Source organism: Neovison vison, chromosome 9, assembly GCF_020171115.1.
Source record: "Neovison vison isolate M4711 chromosome 9, ASM_NN_V1, whole genome shotgun sequence".
In the NCBI taxonomy this organism is placed as follows: Eukaryota; Metazoa; Chordata; class Mammalia; order Carnivora; family Mustelidae; genus Neogale; species Neogale vison.
In genome coordinates, this window is record NC_058099.1 from 8,469,260 (window position 1) to 8,485,922 (window position 16,663).

The 16,663-nt window shown below is 60.5% G+C and overlaps 1 protein-coding gene across 2 annotated transcripts in view; it reads right to left on the minus strand.

The window, feature by feature from the left end:
• Positions 1-1,122: 1,122 nt before the first annotated feature.
• LMX1B (LIM homeobox transcription factor 1 beta) overlaps positions 1,123-16,663 on the minus strand; it is a 79,560-nt gene continuing 64,019 nt past the window's right edge. Inside the window, exons 3-8 of one of the 2 annotated variants that reach the window (XM_044264892.1) lie at positions 7,087-7,319; positions 5,078-5,259; positions 4,799-4,876; positions 4,597-4,663; positions 2,353-2,496; positions 1,123-2,054 (exon numbers count right to left, since the gene is read on the minus strand). In XM_044264892.1, coding sequence (XP_044120827.1) covers positions 1,897-2,054; positions 2,353-2,496; positions 4,597-4,663; positions 4,799-4,876; positions 5,078-5,259; positions 7,087-7,319 — 862 coding nt within the window. In that variant the 3' untranslated portion in view covers positions 1,123-1,896. Of the gene's footprint in view, positions 2,055-2,331; positions 2,497-4,596; positions 4,664-4,798; positions 4,877-5,077; positions 5,260-7,086; positions 7,320-16,663 lie in introns of both variants that reach the window. The other variant, XM_044264891.1, reaches the window with a different exon arrangement.

A 16,663-nucleotide genomic window follows, 5' to 3' on the forward strand; every position in this document is an offset into this window, starting at 1 on the left:
CCTATTCTCTCAGAGACTGGGCCAGGCAGATCTCAGGGTGGCGGCCTAGGGCTTGGTGTCAGAGTTACAGGCAGGGTTCTGAGCACCTGGCGGAGGACACAGCGGCCACCAGAGGCCAGAGAGGGGTCATCGAGAACAGGACCCACCAGCCCGACCTCACTCCCTCTTTTGGCAGGGTCGTTGCTGAGTGGATCCGGGCTGGGGGCTGAGGCAGCCCGTCTGGCTTCCCGCCGGGCATCTGACAAAACGGGGCTGGTTGTGCCCTAGGACGCGGCCTGCAAGGAGGACTGGTTCACGGGCCCACACCGGACGGGAGAGGTGCAGGCAGTTCATGTGCCTTGGGTGCGAAGCGCAGGGCTGACTCCTGACAGGACAGGGACAGCAAGCCAGGGTCACAGAGCTGGGGGTGCAGAGAAACTCCACAGGCCAGACCGAATTAAGGAAGAAGAAATAGGGCAAGTGAAAGAGCCAAGGTCCTTTGCGGGATCTAAACCAGAAATGCCGCTCCCCCACATACACACCGGAGGGCCCTGTGGCCCTTCAGTCGTGTGTGTGAGGGTCAGGCATCCAGTTACAGTGAGTTTCCAGGTAATGTGGTCTCATTTTGGGCCACATTAACGGAGGCAGGGCACCTAAAGTGGGGGAGGTAGCTGGCTGATACCGTGGGGAGACTGGGTTACATCTGTTCCACCTTTAGACTGGAAGCTGGAGCCCAGCTGAGGGTACAGTTTTAGGAGAGAGAGCCGGAGAGACTGGGAGAGCCTGGCTTTGAGAAGTGAAGACTTGGGGCTCAAAGAGGCAGAGGCCAAATCAGCAGAGAAGGGCAGCTGGCCTGGGGCGGGATGAAGCAGCGGGCTCTCTGCCCCAGGAGGTATGTGAGAGGCAGAGGGAGCCAAGCTTCGGATAGATGATGGGCCAAGTGGGTGACTCGGGAGGTCCCTTTCCGCCTGGAGGTTCTGCCATTTGTCCCACGTGCTTCTGGGGGCCCCGTCTCTGCCCTGCCTGCCCAGGCAGCCCCCGTGTAGGCTGAGGCTAGGATACACCTGTGTCCACGTGTTTCAAGCCCCAAACTCCCCCCTCCCTCCCATCCCCTCCTGCCTTCTCCCCTATTGCTGTAAGAAGATGGGGTCCCTGCCCCGGTCTGGCCTCTTTCCCCTTCCTGACATGGCAGGGCGGGCCCCCAGAGCGCCTCTGTGTCTCTTCAGCTCGTCTGTGTACCTGCGCGCGCGGGTCCGCACGGCCGTTGAAGCTGTGTGCGTCTGCAAGTGAGGCTCGGCTACCCTCCCCGGGGACTCCCCCTCAGGGCGGAGCCGAGGTGGGCTGGGCACACCTGCCAGGCTCTTCCCCACTCCTGTTCCAGATTCGGACTGGGACGGGTGAACCCAGGCTGGCGGGCTGGCTCTCGGAGGTGGGGGAGCTGGGCACGACCCCCCCACACCCCCCCGCACAGGGACGCGCCCTCGCAGGTGACCCGCGCCGCACACAACATGGTCGCCTTGGGGCATGCTGGGGCGGTGGCAGGGGGGTGGGGGGGGGCTTGCCTGGACCTAGGCCCGGCCCCTGGAAGTTGGCTGGACACAGAGAGGACATTTAAAAAAATAGAGAGAATTTAAGCTTCCCAAAAAAGAGATGGGTAGGGAGAAGGAGGCGATGGAGGCCGAGGTGGGGCTGGGAGGCGAGCGGCTTTCCGAGACTCTGGGTCCCTGGGGTGACACGGTCTCTGCCGGCAGGACGCGGCCCTGCCCAGGCTGCGCCCGTCTGCCTGCCCGGCTGGCCCGGGGTAGGGCACCGTATGGCTGTGTGTAGAGTCTGTGCGGGCGGTGGGGCTGGCCCTGGCGGCCGCAGGCCCCCCGCTCCCAGGACCCTGGCCCAAGCGTCCAAGCGGCCGGCTGGCTCTCAGGAGGCGAAGTAGGAACTCTGCATGGAGTAGAGCCGGTCGATGGGGTTCCCCACGCGGGCCTGCAGGGAGCCCACGTCCGAGGAGCCGAGGAAGCAGTCGCTGAGGCTGGTTAAGGAGGTATCGCTGTCGATGTCGTGGAAGATGGAGTCGTTCCCTGGGGGCAGAGGGGGCGTCAGGAGCCGGGCGGGCGGGAGCTCCCGGGGGCCCTTTCGGCCCTGCAGCCTGTGCAGCCAGAGGGGAGGAGGGACAGGGTGACCTGTGGCGGCGGCGGGGGGCCAGAAGCGCTGAGGGCCGCAGGTGGGGCCTCGCGGTCACCCCCTTCCGATGGGAGGCGGCAGGCAGGCAGGCTGTGTCTGTGTCAGCGGGGCCTGCCGGCCCGGGGGTGGTGGGTGGGGGCGGTGCTGGGGTGGGCAGGGGGCGGGGCGGCTTACCATAGGGGTTCATGTGGTCACCTGGCATTTGGGGCGGCGTGAGGCCCTGCTGGAAGGGGTCGCTGCTGCCGTAGGGACTCTGCTCCATGGCCACAATCTGCTGCTGGGGTGGGGCCAATGGCGTGTAGGAGGCCATCATGCCCTCCATGCGACTGGACAGGACCTCTGGGGAGAGAGCACACCTTCACCCACCCGCCCTGTCCACCTCATCCCAGAGCCCACGCGGCGCCAGGGGAGCTCTTCCAGATATACCTCAGGCCTTCCCACTGACCTCCCACATGACTCCCCAAGGCCACGGGGCCCACTGCAGTCCCCCTGACTCTGACCTCTTCTGCACTTCCCCAGGTTGCCCTGGTGACCCAGGGCCACTGAACCCAGGTGTCTGACCCCTGAGCCCTTTTCCCCAGACACATAGGAATAAACACATAGATAAACACAGGAATCGGTTTATCAAAAGCCAGGCATCTCCCCTCCCCACCTCCTCCCTTCCTCCAGTGGCCCTGCCCTCCAGAAGCAGCTCACAGCTTGGGGGACACAGACACTATGCAGGCAGTCATGACTCAACATGTGGGTGCGTGAGCTCCCTGCATCTGGGAGCATCAAGGTGGGGCCCAGGCCAAAGGAGCTCAGGGAAGGCTTCCTGGAAGAAGGGACCCCCTAACTCCACCTCACTTAAAGAATCAGCAGGGGTTCAACCAGGCCAGGGGCAGGCAGCAAAGGCAGGGAGGGGAGAAACTGGCCAGTGGGAGCAGAGAGCCCTGTGCATGGGGCTATAGTGAGGTGGAGTTAGGGGGAGGAAGATGGTCTTCGGGGTGCCCCCGGCCCCATCAACCCCAGAGCTCAGTGTGGTTCCCCCTGAGGCTGTAGGAAGTCTGCTGTGGGAGGGGCTGTGGAGAAAGGCTGGCAGGGTGGAGGCTGGAGGCAGGGACCACTGAGGAAATTGAGGGAGGGCCTGGGTTCCTATTAAGGTGGGCATGGAAATGACAACTCCCAGGAGGGGGCGTGAGGGACACAGGAGCAGCCTCCATGGCCCTGCCTGGCAACCGAGCGGATGTGGGGCGTGGAGGACAGGAGGGTCAGGGGCGACTCCCAGGTTCCTGCTGGTGTGGGCACTGGGTGGAGGGTGGTGCTGTTTGCTGAGGTGGGGTAGGGAGGGGCAGAGGGTCCTGCAAATGTGGCAGCAGGGGCTGCTGTGTGCAGTACAGGAGGGGCCCTGATGAGCTCAAGCGGGACCATGGAACAATCTGGGGGAAGCTGCCTCTCAGAGGCAGCTGGGAACACAGGAGGTGGTGGCTGGGAGACCGGAGACAATGGCCACAGCCCCAAGGAGGCCAGGCTGTCTTGGGGGAGGGGGAAGGCAGGGGCAGAGAGAAAGAGCTGGGTTCCAAGGCTCCAGTGCAGCTGGGGACCAGGGCCTGGCCCTGAGCCCTGATAGCAGGGGCCGTCCATCAGTGCCCTGGCATCTGCCCCAAAGCCCCCGTCTCACCTGGGAGCAGGAAGCCCTGGGGCCCCCACTTCTCTTGGGCGGTCCCTACAAGGTTCAATGTCTCCATGGGGCTGGGGAGGCCACCGCCCCCCCAGCTGGCTCCTTACCACCCAGCAGGAACCCACACTAAACTCAACACCCCGCAGAGTCTCTCTCGAGATTTCTGCTGAATTCTGTCGTGGGCAGTGGGGTGTATGGTCACATGAAAACCACAGCTTTGGGATGCCACATGTGGGGCCAAGGCCAGCTTTGCCCCTCACTCGCTGAGCGATCCCAGGAGGTCCTCTGGTCTGCGTCTCCGCCTCCTCGGCTGTGACATGGGCTGTGACAGTGCCCTTCCCCTCCGGGATCCGGGGGTGGGGGGCATTCCGAGAGGCTGAGCATGGCCAGTGGTGACAGCTGTGCCTAGCACACAATGAGGGTGGGAGATGGTTGCAGGTATTTGGGGGTTTTTGTTCGTTTTTAAGTAAGCTCTAGGCCAGACACAGGCTTGAACTCATGATGCTGAGATCGAGAGTCACACCTTCCACGGACTGAGGCAGCCGGCGTCCCAGGGGCGAAAATTCTGCCACCCCACGGCGCAGCCCATGCTGCCATCTCTCCTGGGGGCCCCTGTGGTCCCCACCGGCTCTCTCGATCCCAGCAGGTTCCGGGCCGCCAGCTCCCACAGCCCTCTCGGCCCTGGTGGAAGGGGTCCGGGGTCCAGGGTCCAGGGGGTGAGGGAAGAGTGCTGTTACCAGAGGCTGAGCCTGGGCCCTGTCGCCCTGGTCCCGGCTCACCTTGGCCCAGCCGCTGCGAGTTCTGCTGCTCCTGCTGCTGCTGGTGCCGCCGCGCCAACTTCTTCATCTGCAGGGGACACAGGTCGTGCCAGTCCCCACCTCCCCGTCCCCGTTCAGTCCCGGCCCCTCCCAGCAGGACCGTGTCTTCTGCCTGCACCCCCACTCCGGCCCTGCCCAGCGGGGGCAACAGGTGGCCTCTCACCTTGGCTCTTTGGTTCTGAAACCACACCTGGACCACTCGCACGCTGAGGCCTGTCTCTGCCGCCAGCGTCTCTCGGACCTGCCCGGGGGGGAGGGACAAGGATCAGGCCTGGGGGCAGGGGCCGGGGCAGCAGGCCAGGGAGGCGGTGGTTTGGGGGACCTGAGGGACGGGCGGGGGAGGTGGAGGGACGTCCCCATCCCCGGCAAGAGCGGTAGGCCACTGTCTGGGAAGGCGGCGGGTGTGGGGTGTCGGCCCCGCCCCACCCCAGCGGCCCCTCACCTTTCGGCAGGGCTTGGAGGACACCTCGAAGGAGGCCTTGAAGGCTCTTCGCTGCTGCGTGGTGAGGATGGTCCGGGGTCGCTTGGGCCTCCGGGGGTCTTTCCCGTCGTCCCCACTGCCTTTACTCTGGCTGCCCTGCCCCTTGGCTGGCTTCATGTCCCCGTCCTCGTCCTCGCTCTTCACTGTGGGGGACACACCCAGCCCATCAGTCTTGTACGAGGGTCTCAGATTGGTACCCGGAGGCCATCTGTCGCCTGGCGGGATCCCCACACCTCCCGCCAACACCAGCCCCCTGCGCTCTGGAGACCCCAGGGCAGCTGGTCAGCCTCTGAAAAACTGGTTCCCGCTGTCCCAGCCCAGGGCCAGTGGGTCCCACAACCCAGCGAGGAGACTCCGGGGAGCCGTCTTTCTCGGAAGCTTCCAGAGACTAAGAACTGTCAGGCAAAGCCATACCCCAGACATAGGTCACATGTCATGACGACAGCACGCACGCCACACACACAGTTACACACTCAACCACTGACGTGTGCACACGCACACTGGCACGTGGGTCCACAGAGCACGGGGCACACACAGCTCACGGACACACACACACACACACGGGCCCGTGCTCACAGGCGGGGACATACAGGCAAGCACACACCTGAACACACACGCACGCACACAGAAGCATGTGTGTTCACCCAGAGACACACCCATGCCCACCATGCACACACGGCCACTTCCATGTCCCAGAATTGTGGGTCTCAGAGATGCCAGCCCCAGGCGGACACCATGCGCCTCCCACTGTCCCCAAGTCTAAGCTGGTCTCCTATTCCCAGGCCCACCTTCCTCAGACCATGAGACCCGGGGCTGGGTCACCTCCCTCCAAGACCCCCAACCCAGGCCTGATAGGAATGGGCCAATGGCACCTGGCTAGTGTCTGCTCTGCTCTGCTCTAAGAGCCCAGGAAGCCACCACGGTGCCCTGCCCATGGGTGGACAGAGGGACAGATGGATGGGGAGCTCACTACTTCCTCCAAGGACACCGACAGGACAAAGCTCTTCCGGAAGGCCCTGTGACTGAGGGCTCTAAGTTACCCCCAAGGGCTCCGAAGACCAGGCCATCTCCTCGCCAAGCCCTCTGCTGCCATCCTTCCCCACTCCCTGGGAATGACAGGGCCCCAGCCTTCTCCCTGGCTCTTCCCTTCCAAGACTCACTCCTGGTTGTACCCGCCCTTCTGGCAGGAGGGATCTAAGCTGGCACAGCCCTTCCGGGGGCTGGAACAGAATAAAGAGGTGCCTTCATCCTGGGAAAGGGGGTCTTTGCCTCCACCACAGAATGCCCCTGTCCCCCCACCTAGCCAGGAAACTGAAGAGCTCAGGCTGCTGTCCCCCGCTGCTGAAGGCTGTGTCAGAGCCCTGCTTCGTGGCCACCAGCAGCCTGCAGACCTGGGCAGGCAGGGACACCTGTGGTGCCATGCCACGGTGGGGGCCACAGCAAGGCAAAGGGAGGAACAAGGAAGGGGGTTCAGAGAGCAGGGTATGTGTGCGTGTGCTTGTGTCTAAGCCGCAGTCCGGGTAAGCGGATGGACAAATGTGTGTGCAGCCGTACACATCACTGCTCCGTGCCCGTGTGACGTGTGAGCTGGGTCATGTGTGCACGTGGGTGTGTTTAAGTGGACGCGTAGTGCGTGTTCCTGGGTGCGGGTTCGCACCTGCTTGGGCATCTCAGCGCACATCTACAGATGTTCCTGTGTCCGTGCTTACGTGCTCCCGGGCATCGAACGCACGTGTGTGGACACGTGTGGTCCCATGCATGGGTACTGGTGCAGGAGCACATGTGCCCCAGCGGTAGTGACCGCACATGCGTTTGTGGGCCTGGGGGCACGCACACCGGTGTCCACGGGCGTCTGATGGGGCGCACTGTCTGCACGTAGCTCGGGTCCTGGGGTCAGGATTGGGCTTCTCCGGCAGCGCCCCGCCTCCGGCCCCCCAGCTGCCCCCCCACCAGCTCCAGCCACGGCTCACCAGAGTCGGACTCGTCGGGACTCACGGAGCTGAGCAGGTCCTTCTCCTTCTCGTAGTCCCCCTTGCACAGCAGCTGGCCCTCCTTGAGCACAAACTCGTCGCCCTTGCGCAGCTGCCGCTCACACACACAGCAGCAGAAGCAGCCCAGGTGGTACACGCATTCCAGCGCCCGCATCACAAACTCCGTGGGGGCGATCTTCTCCATGCAGCCGCTGCACTTGGCTGCGAAGAGCCTGCAGGTGCACAGGGCGGGCTCGTTGGTTTGGCTCGGGGCGGGGGGGCCCTCCCCGAGGCTGCTGTCCACCAGGGGCCTCTCCCTCCTGCCACCCTGACTCCCCCCACCCCAGATAGGAGAGGCCCCACCCGGGCACAGAGCCAGACAGTGGGAGGGCCCCGTGGCCCCACTCTTCTGGCTCCCCAGGGCCCTGGGTGGCCTAAGGGTGGGTTCTGGGCATCCTGCCCTGAGGTGCCCTCTCCTGGGCATATCAGCTCAGGGCCCTGCTTGCTCCGAGACACCACGGCCACAAGAGGGCAGAGCACATGGTCAGCCTCAACCTTCCTCAAGAGCCAGGCGGGTTCTTCGCCTGAGAAGGGCGGGCGGCCTCCTGGTCCCTTGTCCCCTCACTCGGGGACCTGCTCTGCCTCCTCTCTGTTTTCCCCCCTCTCTCCCACATCCAGGAGATCCTGAGCCCTGTCCGGCCCACCACCCAGGCTGGGTGCCTGCCCGAGTGCCTGCCTCAGTCCCCTTCCTGGGCTCTAGGCTCCTCCAACCCTTCGATACACCCTCCAGGATGAGAGCCAGAGGAAGCTGTCTAAAACCCACATCTGCTCCTGCTGCTTCCTGCTCCAGACTCTTCCGGGACTCCCTGGGGCCTCAAGGCCCTTCACACCCTGCCTCTTTCTGCGGCCCCGATGGAAAAGCCTGCGGCTTCTCCAGGGCACCTTCCCACTGGCCTGTCAGCATGTTCTTTCTCGGTCCTCGGCTGGGCTAACCCCTACCTATCCCTCATTTCGGCTTGAGCATCTTTACCACGTGCAGATGTCTACTGAGCCCAGTGTGGCGGCTGCTGCTGTAAGCGCTCTGCACACAGAAATGCATGCAATCTGCAGTGACCCGATGAGGCAGGAATGCACGTTAGCCCCATCTCAGAGATAAGGAAACTGAGGTGCCCAGATGGGAGTCGCTGGCTCGGGGTCACATGGTCAAAAGGGACGAGGCCCACCGGCAGCCTGGGCCTGCCCCAGCCCCTCCATGACAAACCAGATCCATCTCCCATCTCTGGAGACAAAGCCAGGCGGGGGTGTCCCCCGCCTCCCGCGTGCGTTTGCAGGAGGGTCTGCGCTGCGTGGCCGCTCCTCTGCCCTCACCCACTGACCGCTCCTCCCGGCTCCCCCCTCCCAGTCACGTGGCCTGCTCTGTGGGAACTCAGCCTCAACAACACTTTGATGGAAAAATTTATGAAGAATCAAATTATTGCTGCTGGGAGGGAATTAAAACCATTTTTCATTCCCCACGTCCCTGGGCCACGTCTGCGGGCGCCACCTTGGGAGCGCTGTGCGCATCCCATCCCTCTTTATGGCCCGCCATCACAGGCGCAGATTACAGCAGCAATTCTCTACTAATCGGTTCCGGAACAGAAATGGCCATAAATGCGAGGCACTCGGCCTGCCTCCCTTCCCGGGGCTGCCGTCAGCGCCGCCCACGACGAGCTAGTGAGGTGCGGTGGACGGGGCCGATCTGGGCTCTGCCGGCTGCCCTGGCATGGGCCGGGGCACTCGAACGGGTGGGGGCATCCCCAGCAACCCCTGCCATCCGCAGCTATTCGACTGAACAGGCTCCTACTCATCCTGCAGTGCCCCACTCCAATGCCACCTCCTCTGGGGAGCCTTCTTTGATGCCCCTGTCGGGGAAGTGGCCTCCCGTATGCTCACCTGAGCTTCCCTCGGCCCTCCTTCTACTGTGAAATGGGGATGTCAACAGGACCTTCCTTGAAGGGCTGTTGTGGGGATTTGATGATACTGAGCTTGTAACTTGGTATGTAAGAATCACATCAGGGACAGCACATGCCTCTGTCAGCTTCCCTCTGTCAGCAGGGGTTCCACAAGGTGGGCCTGGCTCTACCCCATCCTCAAAAAGGCCTCGATGAGTGTTTGTAAAGTGGGTGAGTGAAGGCTTGGAGTGGGCTGAGGTTCAGGCATATAGGACCCTGCTAACCCACAGACTGCGTGGCTTTGCGAGGGGAACATGGGCTAGATTTCAGCTCCGATTTGGCCCTTGGGCTGGATAATTTTGTTCAAGGCACAACCTACCCAACTGTCCATGGTCATCTTTGGCAGAGGCCCCTAGGTATCTGGCTGGCTGTCCGGCTCTTCCAAGGGGCTAGGGAAGGAACCAGGCTGCCAGAACTTGATGCTCTGACGTGGGGGCTGATTCTGCCCTGTCCCCCAACCCCACCCTCCGCCCATCACCCCTCTGTCTCCTTCCCACACTTATACCTCCTGATCTAGGCACCACGCTAAGGTCTGCAGCCAGGCCTCAGCGGCCCATGAGCAGACAGGCACTGGCTGCATCTCTGGGCTGGCCTGGTGGGGCCGGGGGCCCAGGCTGGGGTCGGCCTGGGGGCTTCGGCTCCTGGAGAGGAGGCCCTCTTAGGTAGGGGAGGGTGGCAGCAGGAGGGGTGACCCGCATTTGCAGGCGCCCGCCACCATGCAGGCTGCATTCAGAACAGCCGTGCTAATGCCTTGGCAGCAGGGGGTCGATTGCTACTTTCTCCAAACTCATCAACACAATCTATTATTAATACTTCTCCAAAGGCTCCGTGCCGCCATTACCGAGGCAGCGCCAGCCACTCGGGGCGTCATCTGTTATCTAGATTGCAAAAACTCGGGATATAAAACAAACTGCGCACACTTTATAAACGGAATGTGCCATCCGCTTGGTCTCCAAGCATCTCTCCACCCAATAAAACATCGGGGGGGAATGCATGAAATACTCACTCCCAATTATGGGGCTGCCTTTGTCTACGGAGCCAGGGTGAGCACGACTAACGCACGTGCGGGAGGGGCTGGGGTGCCAGCAGGGTCCCCTCCTTTTCCTGAACCCCCTCCCTTCCTCAACCCCTCCCATCGTGAAGGGGTGGTGGAACCGGCTGCTGAGAAGCAAGCAGGCAGGCGAGTGGCCCCGGGACTGGATGGACGTGCATTCAATGCCTGGTTCCACCACTTCCTGGCCAGTGACTGGACAAGTGATTTCCTCTTTCTGAGCCTCAGCTTACTGATCTGTATAATGGGCTCAACAACACTGCCAGCTTCTTCATGTGAAGGTGCAGTGAGTTGTCAGTGTCAAGCAGTGAGCACAGAGGGAGAGGTCAGGGGGCTGGGCAGGCCTTTTGAGGCCTGGAATGAGCCTCTCCAGGAACAGTGCGCAGAAGCCGCACATACTGACCAGAGACAAAGTTGCTCAGGCTGGAACTCCGAGCCTTCCCCCCCCCGCCCCGTGGGGGCCCTGGAACCTGAGGGCAAAAGGCCCTGCCAGCATCTGAGGCACTGGATTTGGCGCCCAGGTCATGATCTCAATCTTGGCTCGGCCACTCACTGGCTATGTAACCTTGGGCAAGTCTGAGTCTGGGTCCTCATCTGTAAGATGGGGACAAGAGTCCCGACTCTCCAGAATTGTGCTGGGGGTTCCAGATGTGTGTGTTTCTGCTTCCCACACTTGGGGTGGAGGGATGGTGGGGTGGGAGGCCACCCGTGGCACCTGCCTCTCGGTGCCAATTCCCTGGCCCAGGCTCCTCCCCAAGCCAGAGGGCAGCTTCATGACCACAGCGCAGGCACCCAGACTTGCAGCAACCCACAGAACCCACCCCCATTCTCCATGTAAACCGCCAAGCCTTTCCTCCTGCTATCTCTAACGTCCAGAACACCGCTTCTCCCACCCTTGACCTTTGACAGCCAAACACCTGCTTATTCTGAAGGATTCAGCTTGGATATCCCTTCTTCCAGGAAGCCCCCCTTCTCCTCTCCAGTCGTAGATGTCTTCCTTGCTGAGTTTCCCATCCTCACATCTCCTCCCCACTATGGTATTTACTAGAAGGAATCCACTTTCCCTACTTCCGGGTCCACTTTTCCCGGGGTCACCCCTCTCTTTGGAGCTGAGTACAAGGCCCCAGACACAGGAAGGTGAAGGGCAAATATTTATGCAATGAATGCTGAATGAACCAATACAGTCCCATTCTGCCTGTGAGGTAGGGTGGGTGGGTCCGACCCCGAGCCTGGTCTGGTGCGAGCACCCACCACCTGCCCTGAGAAGATGAGCTGCCTGCAGGAGAGCAGTGTGGGGGTGGGGGGAACGATGGAACCGGCAGCCCAGGGTTCCAACCTGACTCTAACTTTGTCCCTGGGTGACTTTGCTCAAGACATTTAACCTCTCCGAAGCTCAGTTTCTTCGTCTATGAAATGGGACTGGTGGTACCTTCCTACAGGGCTGTTGGAAGGGGCTACAGCATGCAAAGCCCTTGGCATAGTACCAGGCAGGCAGAAGGCACCCCACAGAGGTGCCTTTCTTTTGTTCTCTTGTTGTCCTTCTTGGTCACCCTCAATGGGGTCTCCATCACTCCGGGGAGTGGCCTTCCTGACTTCAGGTTTACAAGTCCCAACCAAGCTTCCCCCTCATGACCACCCTGGGTTCTGGGTCCTTCTAGCTTCGGTCTGGCTTGAGCTAGACAAAGCACTCCTGGCTCAGTTCTCTGTCTATTTGTCTGTCTGTCTAACTAAAGTTACTGAGCTCAATTATCATCCCTTGTGTCACCTCATTAAGTCCTCTAAGAACCCTTAAGAAAAGATACTGTTTCCATCCCCTTTTTACAGATGAGGACACCAAAGCTCAGAAGGCTGGGTCAAGGTCATCTGGCAGCACTACCCTATACTCCCTCCCTGCTCTGTGCCTCCAAATACTTCTCTGCCCACCAGTCACCCTTGTCCTTTGCTGGGGGTACCATGCCCAGTTCTGCCGTCCAGGCTCTGAACACCCAAGTTCTGATCACTCAGCATCAGCCCAGCACCCAGCAGGTGTAGCTGAGCTATTTTTCTTAAACAAAACTGAATACGTCCCTGTCACAAACATATCCATCCTCCCCCAGGATCATCTGTGATTTCAGAGTAAGAAATTCCCTTTTTTTAGGGACGTCCCTCCCGTGAAGAGTTCCTGTCTATGAGAACACATCTCTGTCTCCTCTGAGTTTTTACTGGTTTATTTGTTAAACGCTCAATTTATTAAACTCATAAAGCTAATAAACAAAACTCTGAAAACCAATTTTTTTCTGGAGCATTTGAACATGGATTACAAATCTGATTAATTAATTTCTCTTAAGCCACTGACAGCTGCGGAGAGGCAATGCTGTAGATCTGATTCTTTTACCTCCAATAAAATTAGCTTCGTAACATCCTGGGGACCCTCCAGCCTCTCCCTGTGGGATTTCACCCCAGGTCTTCGAGACCATAAGCATGCACTAGGCTTGGAATCTTGGCTCTGTCCCTTCCTGGCACAGGAGCCATACACAGGCCCCTTCTTTCTGGGCCTCAGTGGCCCCATCTGTTCAGTGGGGATAATGGCTGGGCACCAGGAGGCAGGCTCAGTAAGGAGGCACTGTGATTGCTGTCACCATCTCTTTAAGATTTCTGGCACCTGTTCCCCATCCTCGCTGAGTGGAAGCTCCGGTGTCTCCTCCTCACTGTACTGCGATTCCCATACCCCACGGCAGCATCTTACAGTTCATGTAGCCACTCAGCGGGGCCTCAGTCCAAGGGTGCCCACCAATTTCAGGATAAGCCCAAAGACCTCATCATGTCACTTACACCAGCGCCGACACACCCAGCCTCAGATCCCCCAGCGCCAGCCGCCAGGCTCCTCACTGCTCCCTGAAAACAGCCAGCCCTTCCTGCCTTCTTCCTTAAAATTCCACCTGCCGGGGCACCTGGGTGGCTCAGTGGGTTAAAGCCTCTGCCTTTGGCTCAGGTCATGATCCCAGATCATGGGATCTGGGATCAAGCGCCGCATCGGGCTCTCTGCTCAGCAAGGAGCCTGCTTCCTCCTCTCTCTCTGCCTGCCGCTCTGCCTGCTTGTGATCTCTCACCTGTCCTGAAAGCCTGTCCTCTCGTCCCCTTTCTTTTGCTTCTTGTTGGACTTCTCTTCATCCTTCCAGACCCAATTCAAGTGGAACCTCCTCCACGAAGCCTTCCGTGAGACCCAGATGTTTGTGTATCTGAAGCCCTCACTGACCTAGAAATCAGAAACTGGGTCTGATTCACACACACCCCTCCCACGCGGGGTTCTGGCATTGAGGAGGCGGCCAGTGAGTGTCCGATGAATGAGTGAATAACCTTGTGAGAAATGAAATAGGCGACCGGGTAGGACAAAAGAACATTGGCCACTCTGCTTCTGGGAGTTTGAGAATGCCACCAGGTAGCAAGGTAAGTGAACTCATGGCTCTCGGCCTTCACGGCGATACAACCTGGAGGCCGATTCCTAATTTCTTACATCACCTACGGTCTTTACACCCCTCCTGTTGGGCTGGGCTCCAATTGTACCCTCATCTCTAGTACCCGGGGAAAGCCCCTGGGGTAAGAGGGCCTCGCTGGTATTCAGTGACTCCCTGGGCACATGTGGTTGGGTCAGGCCTGGACACCTGCCTCAAGGTGGACCAGTCCATCCTCTGTCCTTTCTCCTGCTCATTGAGAGCTTTATGTCAGCCCCTGTGCTTAGAGGGGCACTTTCCACATCTCCAACACCCGCTATGTGGTCCTGGGTCATTCACATCCCCCCGCTTTTAAAGATTTATTTGTGAGTGAGCGGGCAGAGGGAGAAGAAGAGAGAGAATCTCAAGCAGATTCCCCGATGAGCCCAGAGCCTGACGTGGGGCTCGATCCCAGGACCCTGAGATCATGACCTGAGCTGAAATCAAGAGTTGGCTGCTCAAGCAACTGAGCCACCCAGGCGCCCCCACATCCTTTTTTTGAGCCTCGGTTTCCTCTTCCATAAAAAGGGGGTGTTGACCCTCCCTCACCTGGTGATGGAGAATCTGCCGAGTTTTAACCTGGGTGAGAGGGTCTAGCCCACTGCCTGGCGCAGAGGGCACCCTGGCGGGTGTGCATCCCAGTCTCTCTGCAGTCTGAGTCTCACCATGGTGCTGGGACACAGGCTCTGGAACCTTCTCTCCTCACCTCCAGTTTCAGTATGAAGCCTCCAGTCAACATCACGGGGTCTGGCTGTGCCTCAGAGGCACAGGTTTCCGGGCCTCACTGGGGACGAGGCAGATTTGGGTCTCTCTAGGCCCAAGTCTCTCAGTTCCTAGAAACACTCCCTCCATGGGGAGGGAACCGATGCCCTCTGTCCCACTGGCTACACCTTCCCCCGTTCACACAGCCAACACCCAGAGAGGCAGACTGGAACAGGCTCGTGCAAGGTGCCCGAGGGACAGAGTGGTCACATCTGGCCCCACGAGGGCTGGAAACGCATGACATGTGCTTTGAGAGGCTACACCTGGGGGACACGGAAAACCATGGCAGTCAGTCTGGAAGAGAGCTGGGGACTTGCTGGGGAAGCTGACGGGACACGTAATTCCGAAGCTGGTTCTGGAGCCAGAAAGAACAGTGTGAAGAGCCATCCTGGCTCCGCGGCTCACTAACCGACCTCGGGGGTAGGACCTCGGTCCCCCCCCCCCACCGTACAGGTATTCACTGGGATGTGCTGAGCCTCTCGGGCCCCAGCTTTCCTAGGCTGGTGGCCAGGAGCCCAGGAGCCCAGAAGGGCATGGCCGCAGAGCACTTGGGGCGGGCTCCCCCGCAGCCGACACTATTACTGTCTAGGGGGCCCAGCTGTCTGTGACGAAGCCGGTGAGAGATGAGCTGGGGTTCACCGGGGCCCAGGGGACAGGACCCTGGACACTCTTGGGGGTCCAGCTGCTGCTGTGAGAGTTTGCCTGTCACTTGGAGGAGCCGATGGGGTGAGGGCAGGCAGAGGGAGCTGCCCGGCCTCCGCCCTCCCCGAGACTCGCTGACATCTCCCCCACGTGCCTGCCGCGTCCTTATCATTCCGGGCGTAGCTGTTTTTTATTTTGAGACAAAAAGGGGCCTGTTGATGGGGATCCAACTCAAACCAGCTGCAAACATCTGCTTTGATGCGGCGGCGGCGGCGGCGGGCCAGGCGGGCGGCGGGAGCCGCAGGCGGGGGCCCCGGTGCGCGCGTCAATCACGCGGCTGGAATGCGCGGCGTGGCCGGGCGCTCGAACCGCGGCAGCCAGAGCGCGGGCCTCGCAGGGCCTCTCCGCCGCCTCGCCGTGCCGGGGCCGGGCCTGCAGCGAGGGCTGCCCCGGAGCTTCCTGCGGGCGCACAGACCCAGCTGTGCGGGGCCGCCGGCTCCGAGGCCCTTTGATCCCGGCCCGGGGGCGCTGTCGGGAGCCGGTGGCCGGGGCTGGAGGTCACGCGCCAGGGGCAGGGAGGGACAGGCACAGCCGGGAGCCCCGGGTACCATCCAGGGGCCAGCCTGGCTTGGCAGGCGCACTTTCGGTGACTCTACACATTTAGCAAGTGCCTACTATGTGCCAGGCCCTGTCTGGAGGCTGGGGATAGAGCAGTGAGGCAAATGGACAGTCCCGCCCACCCCCACCCCCCAGCTTCCATTCTGATGCGTGAGAGGACAGGCAAATTAAATCCCTAGCACACAGAGGGTAAAAACTGATGACATGTGATAAAGAAAAATGGAGGGGAAGCACGATGTGGGTGGCCAAGGGTTTTATAAAGAACAGTCAGAGGCCTTACTGAAATCTCTGATGGGGAGGAGGTTCTCCACTGAGGGAACAGCAAGTGCAAAGGGCCTGAGGCCAAGTGGATCTGGGGTGTTGCAGCCCCTTGTTGCTAAAGCAGGTGAGCAGCACGGACCAGGTAGAGGGGTGTAGGGTGTGCAAACAGAACCAGGGGGCAGGTCTTGTGGGGCTTCAGCTTTGTGGAAGGTTTCTGAGCAGAGGGGGTATCTGATCTGACATCTTTTTTTTTTTTTAAGATTTTATTTATTTATTTGACAGACAGAGATCACAAGTATACAGAGAGGCAGGCAGATAGAGAGGGGGAAGCAGGCTCCCCACTGAGCAGAGGGCCCGATAGGGGGCTCGATCCCAGGACCCTGAGATCATGACCTGAGCCGAAGGCAGAGGCTTTAACCCACTAAGCCACCTGGGTGCCCCTGATCTGACATCTTAACGGGGCTCCTCAGGCATCTGGGTAGCAGTGAGGGTGGGAGCAGGGAGGTGGGTTGGGAGATTATCTCAATAATCCAGGCAAAAGATAATGTCTGCTCGACCCAGGGAGGTGCTGAGAAGAGGTCCGAGCAGGGATGCGTTCTGCAGGTGGACAGGGAAACCAGGAGATGACAGACAAAGGCTAGACATGTGATTTGGGGGCCTGGACAGTGGGCAGGATAGAGCTGCCATTCAATGAAATGGAGAGCAAGGCCCGGTGGAGGAGGGGAGAGAATGGGGTGCGGTGGTGCACATGATGTGTGAGCTGCCTTCGGCTAGCCATGGGG